This window comes from Ichthyophthirius multifiliis (assembly GCF_000220395.1).
Source record: "Ichthyophthirius multifiliis unplaced genomic scaffold scaff_1120509251236, whole genome shotgun sequence".
Taxonomy (NCBI): Eukaryota; Ciliophora; class Oligohymenophorea; order Hymenostomatida; genus Ichthyophthirius; species Ichthyophthirius multifiliis.
Genome location: NW_004086071.1, coordinates 49,962 through 68,226, shown reverse-complemented (window position 1 = coordinate 68,226; position 18,265 = coordinate 49,962). Strand labels below are relative to the sequence as shown.

The window sequence follows — 18,265 nt, the reverse complement described above, 5'->3', positions numbered from 1 at the left end:
TGCCAATATTGACTATTTGACCAAAACTTCATATTATATTCTATTAAATATTGTTGATACTCTTATTCTTAATTCATTTATTAAATTATTTTTTCATAAATAGCTTCTAAGTTATTTCTTACTTCATATTATTTTTTTAAATCCTAAGAATTCATTCTTAAATAAATTAAAGGAAATATAAGATCCCATTTTTTTAATTAAAAAGTGCGCATAAAAGGTTTTAATGCGAATGAACGTATTATAAATGAAGCTGTATAAATTAAAATTGAATTTTTTATTGTATTAAAAGTATAATAATCTTTATTTTTTAAATATAATGAATAATTATCTATTTTTTCTATATCTAAATTAACTTATAATGGATTTTATAAATCATTTTTCGATGTTTTTTTAACAAAACTATGAAAATTCATTTTAATTTTTTTTATTTTAAAAAAGTAAAATATTTAATTAATAAATATAAAAAAACTTCTTATATTATTATATATACATATAATAATATAAAATTTTATTTTATAATTTTTTTATGTAATTATTTAATCTTATTAATCAGACATTTAAATAAATTAATCTTTTTAATAAAATAAATAAATAAAATATTATTATATTTAAAAAGCTATTTTGAATCTAAATATTTTTAATTATTATATTATATAATTTATTTAAATTAAATATTATTTTATTATTACTATAAAAAATTATATTAATAATTTATAAAAGATTTACTTATTTTTTATTATTTATAAACTTGATGATTTCTTTAATTATTTATTTTTATTTTTAATTTAACACAGTGATTAATTTTCAGACAATTTCTTTTTAAGCTAAACTCTCTTTTATTCTTAGAGAGTCTTATAAGCACTTTATATTATAAATTTTATTATTTATTTATTACATTTTAGTAATTAATAAATTATTTTATTTAATTATTTGATTCTTCTACAAATAAGTAATAAAACTTATTTTTATATTTTATTTTTATAATAATTAAAATGACATTATATTGATTTTTTTTATCCTGATTAAGATTATATTTAATTTAAAGAAGTTTTTTAATTCAGGAAACTCAGTCTTTTATCAAAATTTGAAAGCAAACAAAGAAAATACTTTGTTTCTTTATGATAATTAACTCAGAAATTGCGAAAATTTTATATTATTTTTTAACAAATATCAATTCTTAGTTTAAATAAATTATTAATTTTTTTATTACTGATTTTGGTGTCTTTAAAGTAGTTTAAAAAGTACTTTTTTTTTGATTAATTCTATAAAATTTTGGGTATTGCATTAAAAAAATTATATAGACTACTTTTCCATTTAATAATTTTGTTTTCTTTTTAACTTATTATAAATTCATAAAATTGAGTATTTATATTTAAATATTTTTTCTTAATCACATATAAGCTTTTATATATAGATTTTTTTTTATTTTATAGTATTGTATTTTTTTATTTTTTCCGTAATACAAAATAATAAAAAAATTTATTGTTTTTTTTTAATTTAAAAAATAAAAATCATTATTTTTTTTAAAAAGATAATATGTTCTCATTATATAATTTTTTATATAAAAAATAAAGTTAAAATTAAAAAAATACACAATAATATCATAGATTTCATTTTTTTTAAATAAATTTTTCGCTAACTACATATTATTAGAAAAGTTAATAAAATTTTATAAATAGGAAGCTATTTCTTAATAACTAAATCCACATAAAATTTTAAAGCCATATTATTCACATACTTAATGCATATTAATTAATTCTTCTTTACTTTAATCATTATCAATATCACAATGCAGTAATAAAATTCTATTTGTTTTTGAATAATATTCCTGTTAATTTAATTTTAAAGAATTTAATTTTTTTTCTAAGTATTATCTGTCTCTTAATACATGGTATTTTAATGATAAATATACAAATGACATGCCTGAATTGTCTAATATAAAATCCGCTTCTTATTTGTTGTTTTGGGTCACTTCCCAGAGTTAATAAGGAAGAACAGTAAATAATTTATTACTTTTTTGAAATTCTAGTATTTTAATATTGCTTTTTTTAGTTTATAGGCTTTTCTTGAGAATTTTATTATTATTACATTTATATTATTTTTAAAATAATATAAAATTATTTTTATTTGCTTTAAAATGCATATATTTATAATTAGAAAGAATATTACTATATTAAAATAAATATTTTTTGATATATTTATAATTTTTAATTTAAATAAATAAAAAAAATATAATATTAAATAAATATTAAATAATAATAATAATAATATAAATATTATAATTAATTTTTTAATATACAAATTTATTAATTTTATAATATTTGATTTTTTAATACAAAATATTTTATTAAATTAGAATTTTTAATTATAATTTAAAAATAATATTAATTATTTTATAATATATATATATACTTAGAACAATAATTTACATAAATAAATTTATATTTTTCCAAAATTTTATTAATAAGCAAAATTCATTATGTTTATTAATCACTAGCATAGAAAAAAATTTGAAAGCATTAACTAAATTCAAAATGAAAATTAACAAATAAATCCATATCCATTAAACAAAATAGATTATTAAATTTTGAGCTTTTAAACATTTACAAAAGTCTATAAATTTTTCGAATTTTAAATTTTTATATTAGATTAATTAAAATATAATCAGCATTTAAATCATTTTGAAAAACAAAAATACTAATGAAGCTTTAATTTTATTTTATGTAAAGTATAAATTTGCTGTTATTATTTTATTAATAATAATAAGAATAAATAAATAAATAATTAATATTAAATGTTTAAATATTTAATTATTTACTTATAAACAGCTTAAAGTAATAAAAAATTATATAAATTAATTATTATAATTTTTATTTTAAATATTTTATTATATTTATTAAAAAATATAGAATTTAATAAAAATTAAATAATAATTTTATAAAATATAATTAAAATTGAGCTTATGTTTAATTTCTCTCAATCATTTTTTTACACTCGACAAAACCTCAAAAACAATATTTTCATTTACATGTATTGAAGACTTTAACTTTTATTTTATTGATTAATATAATATTCAAAATTACAATAATTTTTATTTATTGTTAGAATAAATAAGTTTAACATAATTTTGTTATATTTAAATTTGATAAAAAAATTAAAATTTTATTAAAGGCTTATTATATTTAATAAGCTATGAAAATAAAATAATAAAATAATAAAATAAAAAATATAAAATTAAAAAATTTTTAGTTTATTTACTAAATTATACATTTAAAGATAATATATAAGAATTATGATTATAAATAAAAACTAATATTTATTTTTTACTATAATAATATTAGAAAAAAAGAAATCAAATAACAATAAAAAATATATTTATATAATTAAAAATATAAAATGATTAAAAATTATTAAAAAATAAAAAATTTAACTATAAATTATTTATTAATATTTAATATAAATAGTTTTTAAAAAAATAAAAGAAAAATAAAAATAAAATATATATTAATATAATTTTTATATTCAAAAAATTGACTATTTATTATAATTTTTATATTTTCATAATTTAAAAATTTTAAATATAAATGAAAGCAATTGTTTATAAATATTTTAATTAGAATTGATTTTAATTTAAATTTATAATTTTTATATCCTTATAATTTTTAAATCCTTATAATTTGAAAAAATATTTAAATATAAGTACTTATAATTTCCATATTTATAATTATATGCTTTATAAAATATAAAAAATTAAATTTAAATATTTATAATATATCAAAAACAAAACAAATATTAAAATTTTTATTTATTATTTATAATAATATAATTATTATATAAATTAATATTTTAAATATAAAAAATAAAGAAATTAAAGATATTTATTAAAATAAATATATTACAATAAAAAATTAAAAATTAAAATATATAAATAAATAAAATATAAAAATAACGAAAATATTTTATATATTTTATTTATATGTAAAAATAAAAACAAATAAAAATTTAAATAATAAATTGTATTCATTACAAATTAAAACAATATTTATATATTTATATATATATATTATAAATATATATATTTATTATTTTAATTATAAATATTTATTATATTTTATTTTTGAGATATTCTATATATTCATTTAATTTTAATGGAACGTGATCTACTTTATTAATTATTTTCTACTAATACTACTTTTTTAAATAGTATATACATTAATTTATATATTAATATATTATTATAATTTACTATTTTGTTTATTTTTCAATTGTTTTTAAAATTGATTTGTTTCCATTTATTATTAAATTTCTAGTTCTTTTTTTACATTTTAATATTTTTAAAGTAATATTTCTAATTCTATAGATCTATTTTTACGTTATTCATCCTATCCTGCAGTTATTCTTTATTTTAATGCATTTAATTCATTGTTTTATTTAGTTTTTAATTAATTCAATTAATTTTTATTTTTGATTCTCGAGTATGTAACCATTACTATTTTTCTTATTTTCCAAATAGTTTTTTTGTATTACACTATATGTGCCTCAACATAACTATTTAAAATTAAATAAAAAATAAATATTTTATTTTAATTAAAATTTTATTATTTTTGATACTTATATTTTTATTTCAAAAAATATTAAAAAGATTAAAATTTTCAAACAATTTTATTTAAAATATTACATAAATAAATATGTTTAAAATATTTTTTAACAATTTTTTTATTTTATTTTTCCTTTTAAAAAAATTACTTTTTTATTTTGCTAAATTTTATTCTATTTTCAGCAAATTTAATATTTCAGATGATTATTTAGGTTATTAAGGAATAACTTTTTAAAGTTCTTCTTTTACTTAAATATATTCTTATTATTATCTTTATATTAATTCATATTCGATTTTGTTTGCTTCTTCATTAAACTCATTAATTTTTAATCCCAAAAAGCATTAAATTAATTAAATTCGTCAAGATGTGCTTTTTCTATTCCTAACTTTTCATTTATATGTTTATTTTTTATTTCTACTTTCTTTTTTTTTTCTAAATCAATTTTTAATTATTTAACTTTATTTTTTGCCATTTCAGCTTCTACATATTTACCTTGTTTTTCACAGTTTAATTAATGTTCAAATATAACTTCTATATATTCTTCCAAATCGTTAATATTTTGTGGCTATCTATTTAAGATTTATAAGTCATCTAAGTGGTATTTATTTTAAATTGATTTTTTTTAAAAAAAAAAAAAAAAAAAAATATTTATACCTTACTATAAACATTTTTGGCTCATATTTTTTTTTAATGAAACTTATAATATAAATTAAATTAATATTAATATTAATATTTTTTTTATAAAAATAAAATAAAAATATATTTATTATTATTTTGCAAATTTATTATAAATTAATTAATTATTTTTTATTTTAATATAAATTATTGTTGAAAATAATATAATAAAATATATATAAAGAAAACATTTATTTTATAATTATATTATATTATATAATTGTATTTAATTTATTAATAATTTATATATATAATTAGTTTTTATTATCATGAAAGTCATATTTTTATCTTATAAAAAAACATTATTAATATAACTATTTTTATAGTATTTAAATAATATTTTCATTTTACATGTAACTATATTTATTTTATATTAATATATTTTTTAAGTCTTAATTTTTTTTTGCACGTTTATAAGTAGGTCTATTAATGGATTCATAAGAATACTCAGAATTAATTTTTAAATTAAAGTCTCGTTATGATTATAATAATATAAAACATGTTTTTAAAATTATTTTAAAAATATTCTTAATCAAATTAATATTTATAGAAAATTTATTAACTTTATTACTTTTTTTATTCATCCTTTTTTATTATGTTTCAATTTTGAAGAATCATTAGACTTTATTTCTAACTAAAAGCTTTTTTCTTAGTATTCTTTTATAATTTATTTAAAACTTATAATAATTATACACTAAAATTTTTATTTAATTTTCTAAAACTTTAATTAATATTTTATTTTATTATTATTTTTTAAATGTTATGAGTATTATTTTCCTTATAAAAGCTTTTTAATAATAAAAAACAAAATCATAATATATCCAAAATTAGTATGATAAAGTTGAACTTTAAATTAAGAGATATCGTTTTATTGAATGTTTATACATTTATAATTTTTATATAAAGTAATTATTATAAAAATTCGATAAATTTTATTTAATATCTAAAAGAACATATTATTTTATTATTTATTTTAGATTTATAAATATATTATTTCAAAATTATTTTTTATTAACTATTATTTTATTTATTCTTATTATAAATTGTAAAAAAAGAAACTTCATTATTATAGAAAATCTTATTTATAATACATTTTATTTTAAAAAAAATATAATCCAAAAAAGCAACATTTTTTATTATAAATTTTTATATATAATTTAGCTTTTTATATGAATATATATATTATTTCTCTTTATAATATAAAATATATAAAGAAATATAAAAAATTCTATTTTTTATTACCTTTAGTTTTATCTTTAAATATTAATTTTATAGAAAATATTTGATTTTTATTTTTCTTATTTTATTATTTTAAAAAAAATTAAATATAAATAAAATATATTTTAATCTAAATAAAAAATAAAATAGAAAAAAATTAATTAGTAAAATTTATATTAAATAAAATAAAAACAAAATAAATCAAAATTAATGTGTATAAATATAGAAGAAAAAAATAAAAAAAAAGATAATAAAATATTAATTCTGATATAAAATTTTTATTAATTTTAATATTTCTCTAATACTTAAAAAGAGTAAATATTTATAAATATATTTTTAAATCGTTATAAAGAGAAAAAAGAATATAAAATAATCTAAAAATAATCATAGAAAATTAAATATTATCTCAATTTGTTAATCAAAATAAAAAAAAACATAATATAATATATTATATAAAATATGTTAAATAAAATAATAAAACGTTTTTAATATTTCGATTTTTTTGGGAGTACTATAGGTTTAAATTTTGCGTAATAAAATTCATTTAAAACATCTTTTGGAGGAAGTATAAGTTTAGTAATGTTAGTATTATTAGGAATATTTTTTTGGGGAAATGTAAATTTATATAAAAATAATACAATATTTTAAATAAATATATAATCTAATTATCAAAGGTCTATTCATTTTTAAACAGAGGTATTATTTTGTTTTTTTTGAAACAAATAAAAAAAATAATCTAATTTCTTTTTATTTTTATTATAAAAATACTTTCATAAAAATATAATATTATTTAAAAAAAGACTCTGTAAAGGTTTAAGTTTCTTAACTATTTGAACATGATCCAGAAAAAATAGATTTAACATCAAAAAATTTTATGTTTGCAGTTAAAATTGAACATGATAATTTTTTAAAAAGGCCTCATTTTAACGTAACTTTTCGATTATCACATAATATTAATTATATAAACGGGACTACATAAAAAATTAGAGTAAAAAATAAATAAATAAAAAAAAAGAATACTTATATAATTTATTAAAAGTAATATGCGTAATTAGAACCTTGTAGATTAGACCACTGGATGAATTTTCCAAATTTTGGTTAAGATTGGGAAGAAATATTTTAGAAGTCATAATTAGATAAATTTTTATGTCCAAAGTTTTTTAAAAAATAAATAAAAAAAATTAAATTAAAATAAAATAAAAAAGAATTGACTAATTATATAGTATAGGAGGTACTTATAAAAGTGATGATTTTCATTATTTTAAATTATATATATAAAAATGCTAAAATAATACGCATTCTGATACATAAGATTTTGAAACAGCATGTTCTTCTAATGAAGAATAATTATAATATATAAATTCAAATAATATAAAATTTAATATGTATTTTTATAACATCATAGTAAATCCAGATAAAGCATAAAATTATATTTAAAGTTATTTAAGTACAGATTTAGTATTTTAAATCTAACCATATTCAGTATATATATAAATTTTTTAATAAGTTTATTATTATTTTTTTTTAAATATAAAACAAATAAATAAAAGATATATAAAAAAATTGATGTTTATTTAACTTAATATGATATAACAAATGATGATAGTTTACTTCCTATACCAAACTTTACTAACAATAAATTTGTAGCTTATTAACAAAATAACTTTAGAGAATAATATAATTTAGCAAATCCTTAAGATATAATATATGCAGATTTGAATTTTCGTAGAACTCTTATAAGTAGTATTATTGATCGTAAATATGAAAAAATTGATGAAATAATATCTTATATAGGAGGATTTGCATAATTTTTTTTATTAGTATCATCTATAATTGGTTTTTAAAAAATAATAAATATAATATATTTAAGTAAAAAAATAGTAAATTATTTTAATGAATTTATATATTAAATTGAACTCTCAAATAAATTATATGATTTTGATTTTTAAGACGATGATATAAACCATAAAAAAGTTAAAAAAAATAAAAAAATAATAATTCCCTAATAATCATTGACATCTAAAAAATTAGAAGAAATAAGTCCTATAAAAAGTGAAAAAAATGAAATTAAAAATTAATAAATAATAAATAGAGAAGATCAAGGCTTACTTCCTTTAAATTATATAAAATAAATAATATATTAAAGAAAATATTAACACAAAATAAATTAAAATTGCCCAAACATATACTCAAAATAATAAACAAAAGAAGATAAAAATAATAATAGTAATAATACTCAATAAAATATAAAGCCTTTTTATTAAAATTTCAAGTCGAATTTAGACATTAATAATTGTTTCTTATCAAGTCCTAGAAATGAAAACATTAATATTTTAAATTATTAAGAATTATATAAATAAAATCAATGTTTCATTAAATAACCAATAGAAAATTATAATCAATATAAAAAATCAGAATTTATTAATAAAACGACAAAAAAGGAAGATAAAATAAATAATAATTCTGAAGACTTAGGCTTTAGAAACCGAAAGTAATTTCTTGCGAAAGAATTCGAATATATAGTGAAAAGAAAGAAGAAAATTTAACTATAAATCTAATATTTTTTACATAAAATTACTTGCGGGAAACTTTTTAATACTAAAATGGTTAGATTAATAGATATAGCAGCTAAAAATGTATGTTAAGATTTAGATATATGTTATATATTGGATAAATTAAAAGAAATAGAAAAATTAAAACAACTTTTTTTAGATAAAGAATAGTAAATTTTATTCAATTTTTTCCCAAAGCCAATAATTAAAGATAATTTTGATAATTAAAAGTTAAATCCTTCAAATAATATGTTAAATTTAAGTGCTTAGTTTTTATAGAAAAATAATAAAAAATAAATAAAAAATAAAAAAATTAGAATCAAAGAATCAACTTTAGTAGTTTAAGCAGCTTAGAAATTTTTGAGAGGAATTAGAAAAAATAAATATAGTAATGTAAATGATTATTAAAAACTTTATGAAGCTTATGAAATTATTCGTGAGAAAAATAATAATATGTAATATTTTATTAATATATTTTAATTATTATTGTTTATATTGTTTATTTAATTATATTTATTTATAAATTTAGAATTAATTAAAAGTTAATTGATTTTTTAGGAAAAGAAATGAAAGAAATATTTGAAACTTCTAAACAGTATATTTTTATTTTATTTTTTGTTTAAAAAAAATAAGAATAAAAAATAAATATATTTCAAATAATAAAAAAGAATAAAATTTGGAAGGAATATGAACATTATAAGTAAATAAACAAGCCAAAAAAATTAAACATTATAAGAAGCAAATAAATAATATTATTTTAAAACAAATAAAATTCGAAAATCTTTAAGAGAAATAATAAATACAAAATAATTATAATGAAAAATATATTAAATTAAAATATATATATATATATATATATATATATATATATATATTATAATAAATAAACTTTCTTGATATACAAATATTATTTGTAATAGTTTAAAAAATATCATATTTTGTAGCACTTTAAATATATTATATATTTTAAAATAAAATAATATTTTATTTATTTTTATAATTAATTAATGTAGATATAAGACGTTACTAAAATTAATTAAATATTATATATATATATATATATATAGATATATATATATTTTTAATGTTAATAAAAATTAATAATATTAGAATTATTTGAAAATAATTAACTTAACAATATAAAGTTTATTAATTTTTATAAAATAAAATTATATATATAAACATTTATTTGAAATAATAACTTTATTTATTTTTAATTTTGTAAATTATTAAATTTATAAACTAAAATAATTTAAAAAAATTATTATATTATTAATTTTTTTTTTAATTAAATATTTATTTATAATTAATATTAAAAAATAAATTAATTAAAAATTAGTAAAATTAAATAAAATAAAAAAATTTATAAATATTTATTAATTAATTTAATCAATATATAAATCAAAAAAAATTATTAGGATTTTCTATTTTTCTTTTTTAAAATAAAATTTAAGTAATATGTATAGTCCGTAAATTTAATATTTATTAATAATTTTTATATTTCTTATATAAATATATTTATAATAATTATTTAAATAATTTTTTGTTTCATTTAAAAGTAAATAGTATAAATATATATATTGTTGGGAAAAATATGATATATTTTAAACTGAGTTAATATTTTTTTATCATTTTATATTTTAATTTAAAAGAAAAATTATTAAGATAAAAAAAAAAAAATTAAATTATTAATAATATTTTAGATATAATTAACAAATTAAGTATATAATAATTTATCTAATTAAAGGTAAATATAAAATAATATATTAATTAAAAGATATTTGAAATAATGATTCGTATAAGCATCAGCTATAAAAAAAAATATTTTTAAAATATCATTAATATTTTATATATATAATATTTTTAGCGAATTTATTTATCAAATTAAAACTTCAAATAAATTATATAATTTTGATTATTTTTTATGAGAATCGACTATTTAGATAAAAAAAAAAATGTATATATCTTTAATAATTTCTAAATCATATATTATTAGAAAAAAAAAAAAAGATAAATTCTTAAAATAAAAAGATAATGAAAAATAATAAATATAGTAGGTTGTTTTCTTTAGAATAAATGAAACAATTTTATAAAATAATATTAAAAAGATTAATATAAATATATTTAAAATATTAAAATAATTAAATATTTTTGGCAAACTAAAAACTTAACTTAAATTTAATAAGTATTATTTAAAGTATTAAAAAAATATAATAAATTAATTTGTGAATATTATAATAATAAAAATCAAAATAATAAAAAAAAATATAAATCAAAAAAAAAAAAATTAAAATAAATTGATAGAAAAAACGATATAAAATTATATAGAAACTAAAAATTATTTATAAAATTTTACTAAGAAATAAATGATAATAAATTAATTTATTAAAAATATGATAAAATAAAAAATAAAACTAAGATAAAAAAAATAAAATAAATATATAAATAAAAAAATTATGATTTTTTATTTTTAAATATAATGAAAAATTTAAAATTTTATATATTTAAAATATAAAAAGTTATTAATAATTTTTTATTTATTTATTTATAAGTTATAAGTATAAATATATATATATAAAAAAAATAATATATATATTAATAATATATATATATATATATATATATTAATATATTTATATTATAAATAATATTTATAAATATATTTAATATATTATAATTATTTTAAAATATTATATTTTTCTATGATTAATTAATATTTATATATATATTAAAAATACAATGAATTTTTTTAAAATAATTAAATTTTTAAAAACATATCATATTATAATAACAAATAAATAAGAAATTAATTTTAGCAAATGAAATAAATATATATTATTTATAAAAAAATTTCAATATTTTCTAAATGCTTTTTTAAAAAAATAAATACATAATAATAATTTTTAATTTAATAAAATATTATTAATTTTTATTCAAAAAAATAAAAATATAAAAGATATAAAAATAAATAAAACTTTTTTTAAATGTCAGAATTATTATATTAATTAAAATTTCGAAAAACCATTCCAGAATAGAATCATAAATACAAATATTATACTCCTTAAATAAATCAATATGGCATTTTAGGAATATTAGCAACTTCAGCATTAACATATCCTTTAGAAAGGCTTAAAACACATTTACAATTATAAATATATCCCGTAATATATTCCGAAACTGGGGAATATCTACAATCCGAAACAATTAAAACTTACTTAATTCAAGAATAAAAAATAAACAAAAACCTCAGTTATTTTTACCGCGGATTTTCTGCTAAACTTTTAAAACTTTTTACTAAAGAATTCACTTTCTATACTTTATGTGGTTATATAAATTCCAAAATAAGGAAGCATGACCCATCTGAAAATCCAATAAGATATTCCATAAGAAATTTATTTGCAATCGGAATTTCCACATTATTAATAGAAACAATCGCATATCCATTAGAAACTGCTAAAACTAGAATGATGTGTGATTTAGATAGATCCTCTTTGAGTAAAAATTCTACAATTTTAAAAGCTTTAATGAGCACTGATAACGAAAATAAATTTTATTAAGGATTTTCCATTTCTATTATAGGAAGTTTCTTATATAGGGGTATTTAATATGGTGTATATGATTTATTAGTCAATATGGGATTATCTTAATGGTATTTATAAGTTCCTTTGAGTATTTCTCTTACTTTATTTGCTTAATGTACTACTTATCCCATTGATACTATTAGAAGATATCTTATGGTTACTGGAACTTAATTCTAGGTTGAATATGGAAAACCTACTGATATTATTAGAAGGATGTAATTGGCGGAAAGTGGGTAACTACTCTATGGGATAGAATATTAAATTGGTAAGAGTATTGTTTCAGGGCTGTTTATGTTCACTTATAAAGGTTTAGAATAAGGGTTTTTTAAATAACCGGATATTGAAGGAGGATATTAAATTTGATTTTTGTTGTATTTCATTTTTTTCGTTTATATAATTTTTAAATATTTATTATTATTTATTTTTTTATAAAATAATAAATAAAAATATAACTCAAATAAAAAAAAATATAAACCAAATAATGTAGGAAATTTTAAAACGAATTAAAATTTAAAAGCATTGTTTGGGATTTATATTCTTTCTTTTATAAACAATTCAATTATAATAAAAAATAAAAATTTTGAGTTAATTTGACCACTATTTATCAATATAGTAAATAATGAATTAATAATATAAGTATTTCATTAGTTTTTATTAATATGTAATAAGCTTTTTCTTAAAATTTATGGATGTATTACTATTAATATATTTAAGTGTTTTTTTTTGTGGGAATTTTTTTATTTAAATGATGCCTTTGCTATAAAAAGCTCATATTTTATTTTATTTTTTAATCCTTTTTTAGAATTTATGTCTGTTTTATCTTCTATTTTTAAATCTTTTTCAAATAAGTATTAAATATGATTTTTTATTATTTTAAATATATAAATAAAATAAAAATTTTAAATATAATTAATTATATTTAAAATATTAAAAATAAAATAAAATAAAAAATTTTAAATATAATTATAAAATTGATTATAAAAAATATATTTTATTTAAATGAATATTATATTATTAATTAATTTAAAAATTTTTGTTTAAAAAATGAAATTTTATTTGATAATTATATTATATATTTATTATATTTTTATTATTTTATTTTTATTTTTAAATAAAAAACTCAATCAATAAAATAAAAACTAAATAAAAAATAAATAATGTTCTTTTTTTTAATTTTTAATGATTTTTTATTAAAAAAATATAAAAAAAATATCCATAAAAATAAGTTATATTTATGTTTTTTTTTAAAAAAAAAATTAATAAAATTAATTTTTTCAAACTATTCTTTTATTATCTAAAATTTTTTTAATATAATAAATTTGCCAAATAGAAGCCAAAATAACAATTAAATTTTCCAAAACAGAAAAAGTAAGTAATTTATTATGAGCCTACATTACTGATTCAAGTTAACTTTATTATCTTTTAGAATAAAATCTTTATTCATTCAAATAAGTCTTAATACCTTAAATTACATGTTCTAATATTTTATCTACTGGGTCTAAATGTTCATGTTTTAAATGAGATTCTTCATTATTTGTAACATCTAAAGTAAATGTGATAGATTTTTTTTCAGAGCCCTATTTTTATTTAAATAAAGAAATCATATTATAATAATAAAAAACTAATTACTTTTAAATTAGAAAAAATAAATTAGTATTCCCCTTAAACAGCATCAATAATAAAGATACCTTCCCTAGTATTTAGTTTAGTAAAAACAACTTTTTTTAAGGATCTCTTATCTATATATATATAAAAAAAAATGATAAAATAATTTATTTATTTATTTTTTTTAAAAAAAAAAAGTATACAAAAAAGTTAATATTTTCTTCTGAATTATACGCAACAAAATAAGCTCCTCTTAATTATGTTGGGGCAAGTACATCTTCGACAAAAATCTATTTATTATATTTTATTTAAACAAAACAAAACAAAAAGAATATTTTTTTTACTTCTTCAGAATAATTCTATAATGAAAATGTAAGCATGTCATCAGGAACAAAATCTTACATATGTTATTCCCATTAATTTATTAAAGTGTTAGAAATATTATTATCTAGATCTTCTTATTATATTTATTATTCTTTTTCATTATTTATATTATCATCTTAATTTACTGTATCAATATTTTAATCTTTCACTTCATGTTCTTATTTGACATCTTCTTTTATATTTTCTTCATTGTTATTTTTTAATCTTAATTTTTATCTTCGTTATTATTGTCTTTTTGATCTTATTATGTTTATTCATTTTCAGTATTTCCTGTTTATTATTATTTGTTTTTTTCTAATTAGTCTTTTTCGTTATCTTATTTTTCTTCCAAAATTTATTTTTATTTACTATCATCATTATTATTTTATTTTTCTTAATTTATGTCAACAGGTTTTTCTTCTTAATATTATTCTTTATTTTAATCTTATGCCGCACTTTTATTTTTATTTTTTATAAAAATTCATAATTTAGTTGTTTTTACATAGAGGATATTTAAGATAAAATTATTATGAAGATAAATAAGGAAATTAATTTTTTAAACATTTTTATAGATTTTTCTAATTATAATTTTTTTAAATAAAAGATATATTAAATTTATATTTATAATATTAAAAAAAAAAAAAATCTTATAAATTATTATTGTTAACTAAAAGTTTTATGTTATATATAATATTAGTTTAATTTTAAAAATATAACTAATGTATATTACATATATATTTAAATATATAAATATATATATTTTAATTTATTTTTTATTTTTACATATATAATTTTAAGTATATTTGTTTGTAAAAGTTATACATAAAATATTAAAACTATATATTTTTATTAAAAAATAAAGATTTTTTTATAACAAGATTTTTTAATCAATAAAATTTTGTTTAAGAAAAGTTTATATCTGCTGTAGAATCTACAAATGACCATCCTGGTATATATTCTTTAAAACTTTCAATAAAGTTAGAATTTTCGAAAACATTAGGATCAAATTTTGTACTTATTCTTATTTTTCTATTAGGTATTTACATAATTAATTTTCTAAAAAATAAAATTATAATAAATATATTTATAACAAAAAACTGATATTTTTTTTTTTTAATAAACAAACAAAAAATATTAAATTATAAAATAAAAATTATTACCTTTTTTCAACTTCTTCCCAATTTATTTTACTAAAAAATGGGTGAGCTTTTATTTCTTCACTATCACCTTTACCTGATCCTAATCTTTTTAAAGGGTTTCTTTAAAGTAGCTTTTTTTTATTAATATAATAAGTTTAGTAAATTAATTTACATTAAAAAATCTATAAATATCAATAAAAATTTTAATTTTTTACTTACTGCTTTCAATAATGATTAAGCATCACTTGATATATAAGAAGGTAATTTTAAACTTCCTTTTTCTATATTTTAAAATAATTCTTCTCTTTTATTAAAATAAAAAATAAAAATTTGAAATTATAATTCAAGATTAAATATTAAAAAAAAAAATACCTATTATTTGCATAATAGGGAGGAGTACCAACTAGTAACTCATACATAACAACACCTAATAAATACCAATCAACAGCTTTACCATACCCACATCTCTTAAGCATTTCAGGCGCTAAATAAGCTATACTTCCACAAAAAGATCTAGCCCCAGAATTATTGTCTAAAACTCCTAAAATGAAATAAAATATAAATAAAAAAAATTATAAATATAATAATATATATATATATACCTTCTTTAGATAATCCAAAATCGGTTAGCATAGCATGTCCTTCATGGTCAATTACAATGTTATCTGGTTTAAGGTCTCTAAAAATTACGTCTTTTTTATGTAAATGTTCTAATGCTAAGATTATTTCACACAAATAAAATCTTACTCTTTCTTCTTAAAATTTCTTTTCCTTTTATAAATGCTCACCTAAATCTCCACCTGGACAATACTTCAATATTAAAAAAAGCTTATCTTAAGTCTAAAAAGCATAATTTAATCTCACTATAAATGGATGCTTAGTCACAGAAAGTACATTTCGTTCTGTCATAGCATATTTAGTCAAATTCTATCTCAAAACTTTACATTTATGTAATACTTTCATGGCATATAGTTATTAATTTTCCTTTTTTTCCACTAAATAAACTTCCCCAAAGGATCCTTTACCTATAAGCCCATGAACTATGAAATTGTTTGGTCCGATTTTTTCATCTTCTCCACTGGAAGAACAATTTTCATCTTTTTAAAAAGTATTATAAATTTTGACTTTAGTATCTTTTTACTCTAAACCTTATTATAATTAAAGATAAGTTTAAAAAACATTTAAAGTATCCTTATCTTTACACAAATCAATTGCTTCTTGTTTATTTTTATTCTTTGAATTATATTAAATACTAGGCTTTTTTAACAAAACCTCAATTATTTTTTTATTGCCATTTAAACAAGCATAATGTAAACCAGTATTAAATTCTTTATCAAAACTATTTATATCAGCTCCTGCAGTTATTAAGATTTATAAAACATCAGCATTTCCACTATTAATTTAATTTTTTAAAATAATAATTATTTTTTTATTTTTTTTATCTTTTACTATATACAAGATAATATTAATGGAGTTTAGTTTTGATTATTTTATATATCTATTATAGCCTCTAAATATAATAATTAAGATACAAATTTCGTATTTCCATTTTAACTAGCATAATGGAGGGCTGTTTGACCGTTTTCGTTATCTTTTATGTTTATATCGAAACCTTTTTTGTTTAAATATTCAATACATTTATCGTGTTTGTTGATTTTAGCGAATAATAAAAAATCACTACTTTATGTAAATTAAGAATTTTATATAGGAATGTTTTTATTTATAATTTGGTTTTAATCTAATTATCTTATATCAATTATTTCTCCTATATATTATCATATTTATATTTTTTATATAAGAAAAAAACAAACCTGTATCTTTATTTATTAACATAAATTAATTTTAATCTTATATTTATTCTTTGTTAATTTATTGTTATTATAAAAAATTCTTTTATTTTATTTGCTTTAATTATTAATAAAGAGATTCATTTAAACTATTCGGTTAACTCGATTTTAATTTTGAAGCTAAAACATGTTTACTTTCTGGTAAATGATTTTAACTTTAGGAAATTCCTTCGTCTAGAATTGAAGCTGTAAATGAGTCGATGTTTTATGGTTAGGTTTTTATTTATTAATATTTTATTTCGTTTATGTCTTAATTTAAAAATATTGGTTGATATTAAAAAGGAAAAATGCTTTAGTGATTTTGATTTTGTTTCATTTAAAAATAAAATAAAAAACTTTATAGAATAATTTTTTTTTAATGAACTATATATATTATTTAATAAAAAATAATAATTTATATTTTTGATAATATATATAAATAAATAAATATTTATATAATATAAATTATATATATATATATATATATATATATATATATAATTAATTTTTTTTAATGTTTATATTTAAAAAAAACAACTATTTATATTTTTTCTATAATATAAATAAAATAAACATATTTTATACACAATCATATTATTAATAAAAAAAGATTAATAATTATAAATAAAAAAAAATATTTAATAATCTTTAATATAAAAACAAACTAATAAAAATATAAAAAAAGAGAAAAAAATTATAATATGATTA

At 14.2% G+C, this 18,265-nt stretch overlaps 4 protein-coding genes across 4 annotated transcripts, besides 33 other annotated features; 2 read left to right on the top strand and 2 right to left on the bottom strand. All coding sequences in view use genetic code 6, as the record gives it.

Moving 5' to 3' along the window:
• Window positions 1-1,402: 1,402 nt before the first annotated feature.
• Window positions 1,403-1,452: a microsatellite.
• Window positions 1,453-3,197: 1,745 nt separating this feature from the next.
• Window positions 3,198-3,235: a microsatellite.
• Window positions 3,198-3,243: a microsatellite.
• Window positions 3,201-3,243: a microsatellite.
• A 393-nt stretch (window positions 3,244-3,636) lies between these two features.
• Window positions 3,637-3,679: a microsatellite.
• Window positions 3,680-3,880: 201 nt separating this feature from the next.
• Window positions 3,881-3,947: a microsatellite.
• Window positions 3,917-3,958: a microsatellite.
• Window positions 3,959-4,051: 93 nt separating this feature from the next.
• Window positions 4,052-4,108: a microsatellite.
• A 1,357-nt stretch (window positions 4,109-5,465) lies between these two features.
• Window positions 5,466-5,500: a microsatellite.
• A 107-nt stretch (window positions 5,501-5,607) lies between these two features.
• Window positions 5,608-5,657: a microsatellite.
• Window positions 5,658-7,104: 1,447 nt separating this feature from the next.
• IMG5_165750 (hypothetical protein) lies at window positions 7,105-9,613 on the top strand (the record flags this gene model as incomplete). Its single annotated transcript, XM_004030167.1, has 4 exons — window positions 7,105-7,646; window positions 7,697-7,973; window positions 8,042-8,543; window positions 8,775-9,613. The coding sequence occupies 4 exons, from the start codon at window positions 7,105-7,107 to the stop codon at window positions 9,611-9,613; spliced, it is 2,160 nt and encodes a 719-aa protein (XP_004030215.1).
• Window positions 7,654-7,692: a microsatellite.
• Window positions 9,323-9,356: a microsatellite.
• Window positions 9,614-9,846: 233 nt separating the features above from the next.
• Window positions 9,847-9,893: a microsatellite.
• Window positions 9,881-9,922: a microsatellite.
• Window positions 9,923-10,083: 161 nt separating this feature from the next.
• Window positions 10,084-10,122: a microsatellite.
• A 1,013-nt stretch (window positions 10,123-11,135) lies between these two features.
• Window positions 11,136-11,194: a microsatellite.
• An 85-nt stretch (window positions 11,195-11,279) lies between these two features.
• Window positions 11,280-11,327: a microsatellite.
• Window positions 11,283-11,330: a microsatellite.
• Window positions 11,331-11,429: 99 nt separating this feature from the next.
• Window positions 11,430-11,496: a microsatellite.
• Window positions 11,483-11,559: a microsatellite.
• Window positions 11,560-11,602: 43 nt separating this feature from the next.
• Window positions 11,603-11,719: a microsatellite.
• Window positions 11,639-11,739: a microsatellite.
• Window positions 11,645-11,739: a microsatellite.
• Window positions 11,665-11,811: a microsatellite.
• Window positions 11,690-11,738: a microsatellite.
• A 123-nt stretch (window positions 11,812-11,934) lies between the features above and the next one.
• Window positions 11,935-11,972: a microsatellite.
• Window positions 11,973-12,507: 535 nt separating this feature from the next.
• On the top strand, window positions 12,508-12,987 carry IMG5_165740 (hypothetical protein; the record flags this gene model as incomplete). The annotated part of the gene is made up of 1 exon (XM_004030166.1): window positions 12,508-12,987. One exon carries the CDS (start codon window positions 12,508-12,510, stop codon window positions 12,985-12,987), a length of 480 nt encoding a protein of 159 aa, XP_004030214.1.
• A 72-nt stretch (window positions 12,988-13,059) lies between these two features.
• Window positions 13,060-13,106: a microsatellite.
• Window positions 13,107-13,475: 369 nt separating this feature from the next.
• Window positions 13,476-13,568: a microsatellite.
• Window positions 13,495-13,587: a microsatellite.
• Window positions 13,588-13,700: 113 nt separating this feature from the next.
• Window positions 13,701-13,730: a microsatellite.
• A 127-nt stretch (window positions 13,731-13,857) lies between these two features.
• Window positions 13,858-15,026, bottom strand: IMG5_165730 (hypothetical protein). Its single transcript, XM_004030165.1, has 4 exons — window positions 14,574-15,026; window positions 14,433-14,519; window positions 14,254-14,363; window positions 13,858-14,201 (listed from the first exon to the last, which is right to left on the bottom strand). Exons 1-4 carry the CDS (start codon window positions 14,631-14,633, stop codon window positions 14,069-14,071), a joined length of 390 nt encoding a protein of 129 aa, XP_004030213.1. The 5' UTR covers window positions 14,634-15,026; the 3' UTR covers window positions 13,858-14,068.
• Window positions 15,027-15,479: 453 nt separating this feature from the next.
• On the bottom strand, window positions 15,480-17,280 carry IMG5_165720 (protein kinase domain protein; the record flags this gene model as incomplete). The annotated part of the gene is made up of 6 exons (XM_004030164.1): window positions 15,480-15,612; window positions 15,753-15,862; window positions 15,951-16,035; window positions 16,104-16,272; window positions 16,334-17,124; window positions 17,264-17,280. The coding sequence occupies 6 exons, from the start codon at window positions 17,278-17,280 to the stop codon at window positions 15,480-15,482; spliced, it is 1,305 nt and encodes a 434-aa protein (XP_004030212.1).
• Window positions 16,276-16,324: a microsatellite.
• A 706-nt stretch (window positions 17,281-17,986) lies between the features above and the next one.
• Window positions 17,987-18,057: a microsatellite.
• Window positions 18,058-18,159: 102 nt separating this feature from the next.
• Window positions 18,160-18,217: a microsatellite.
• Between the last annotated feature and the right edge of the window lie 48 nt (window positions 18,218-18,265).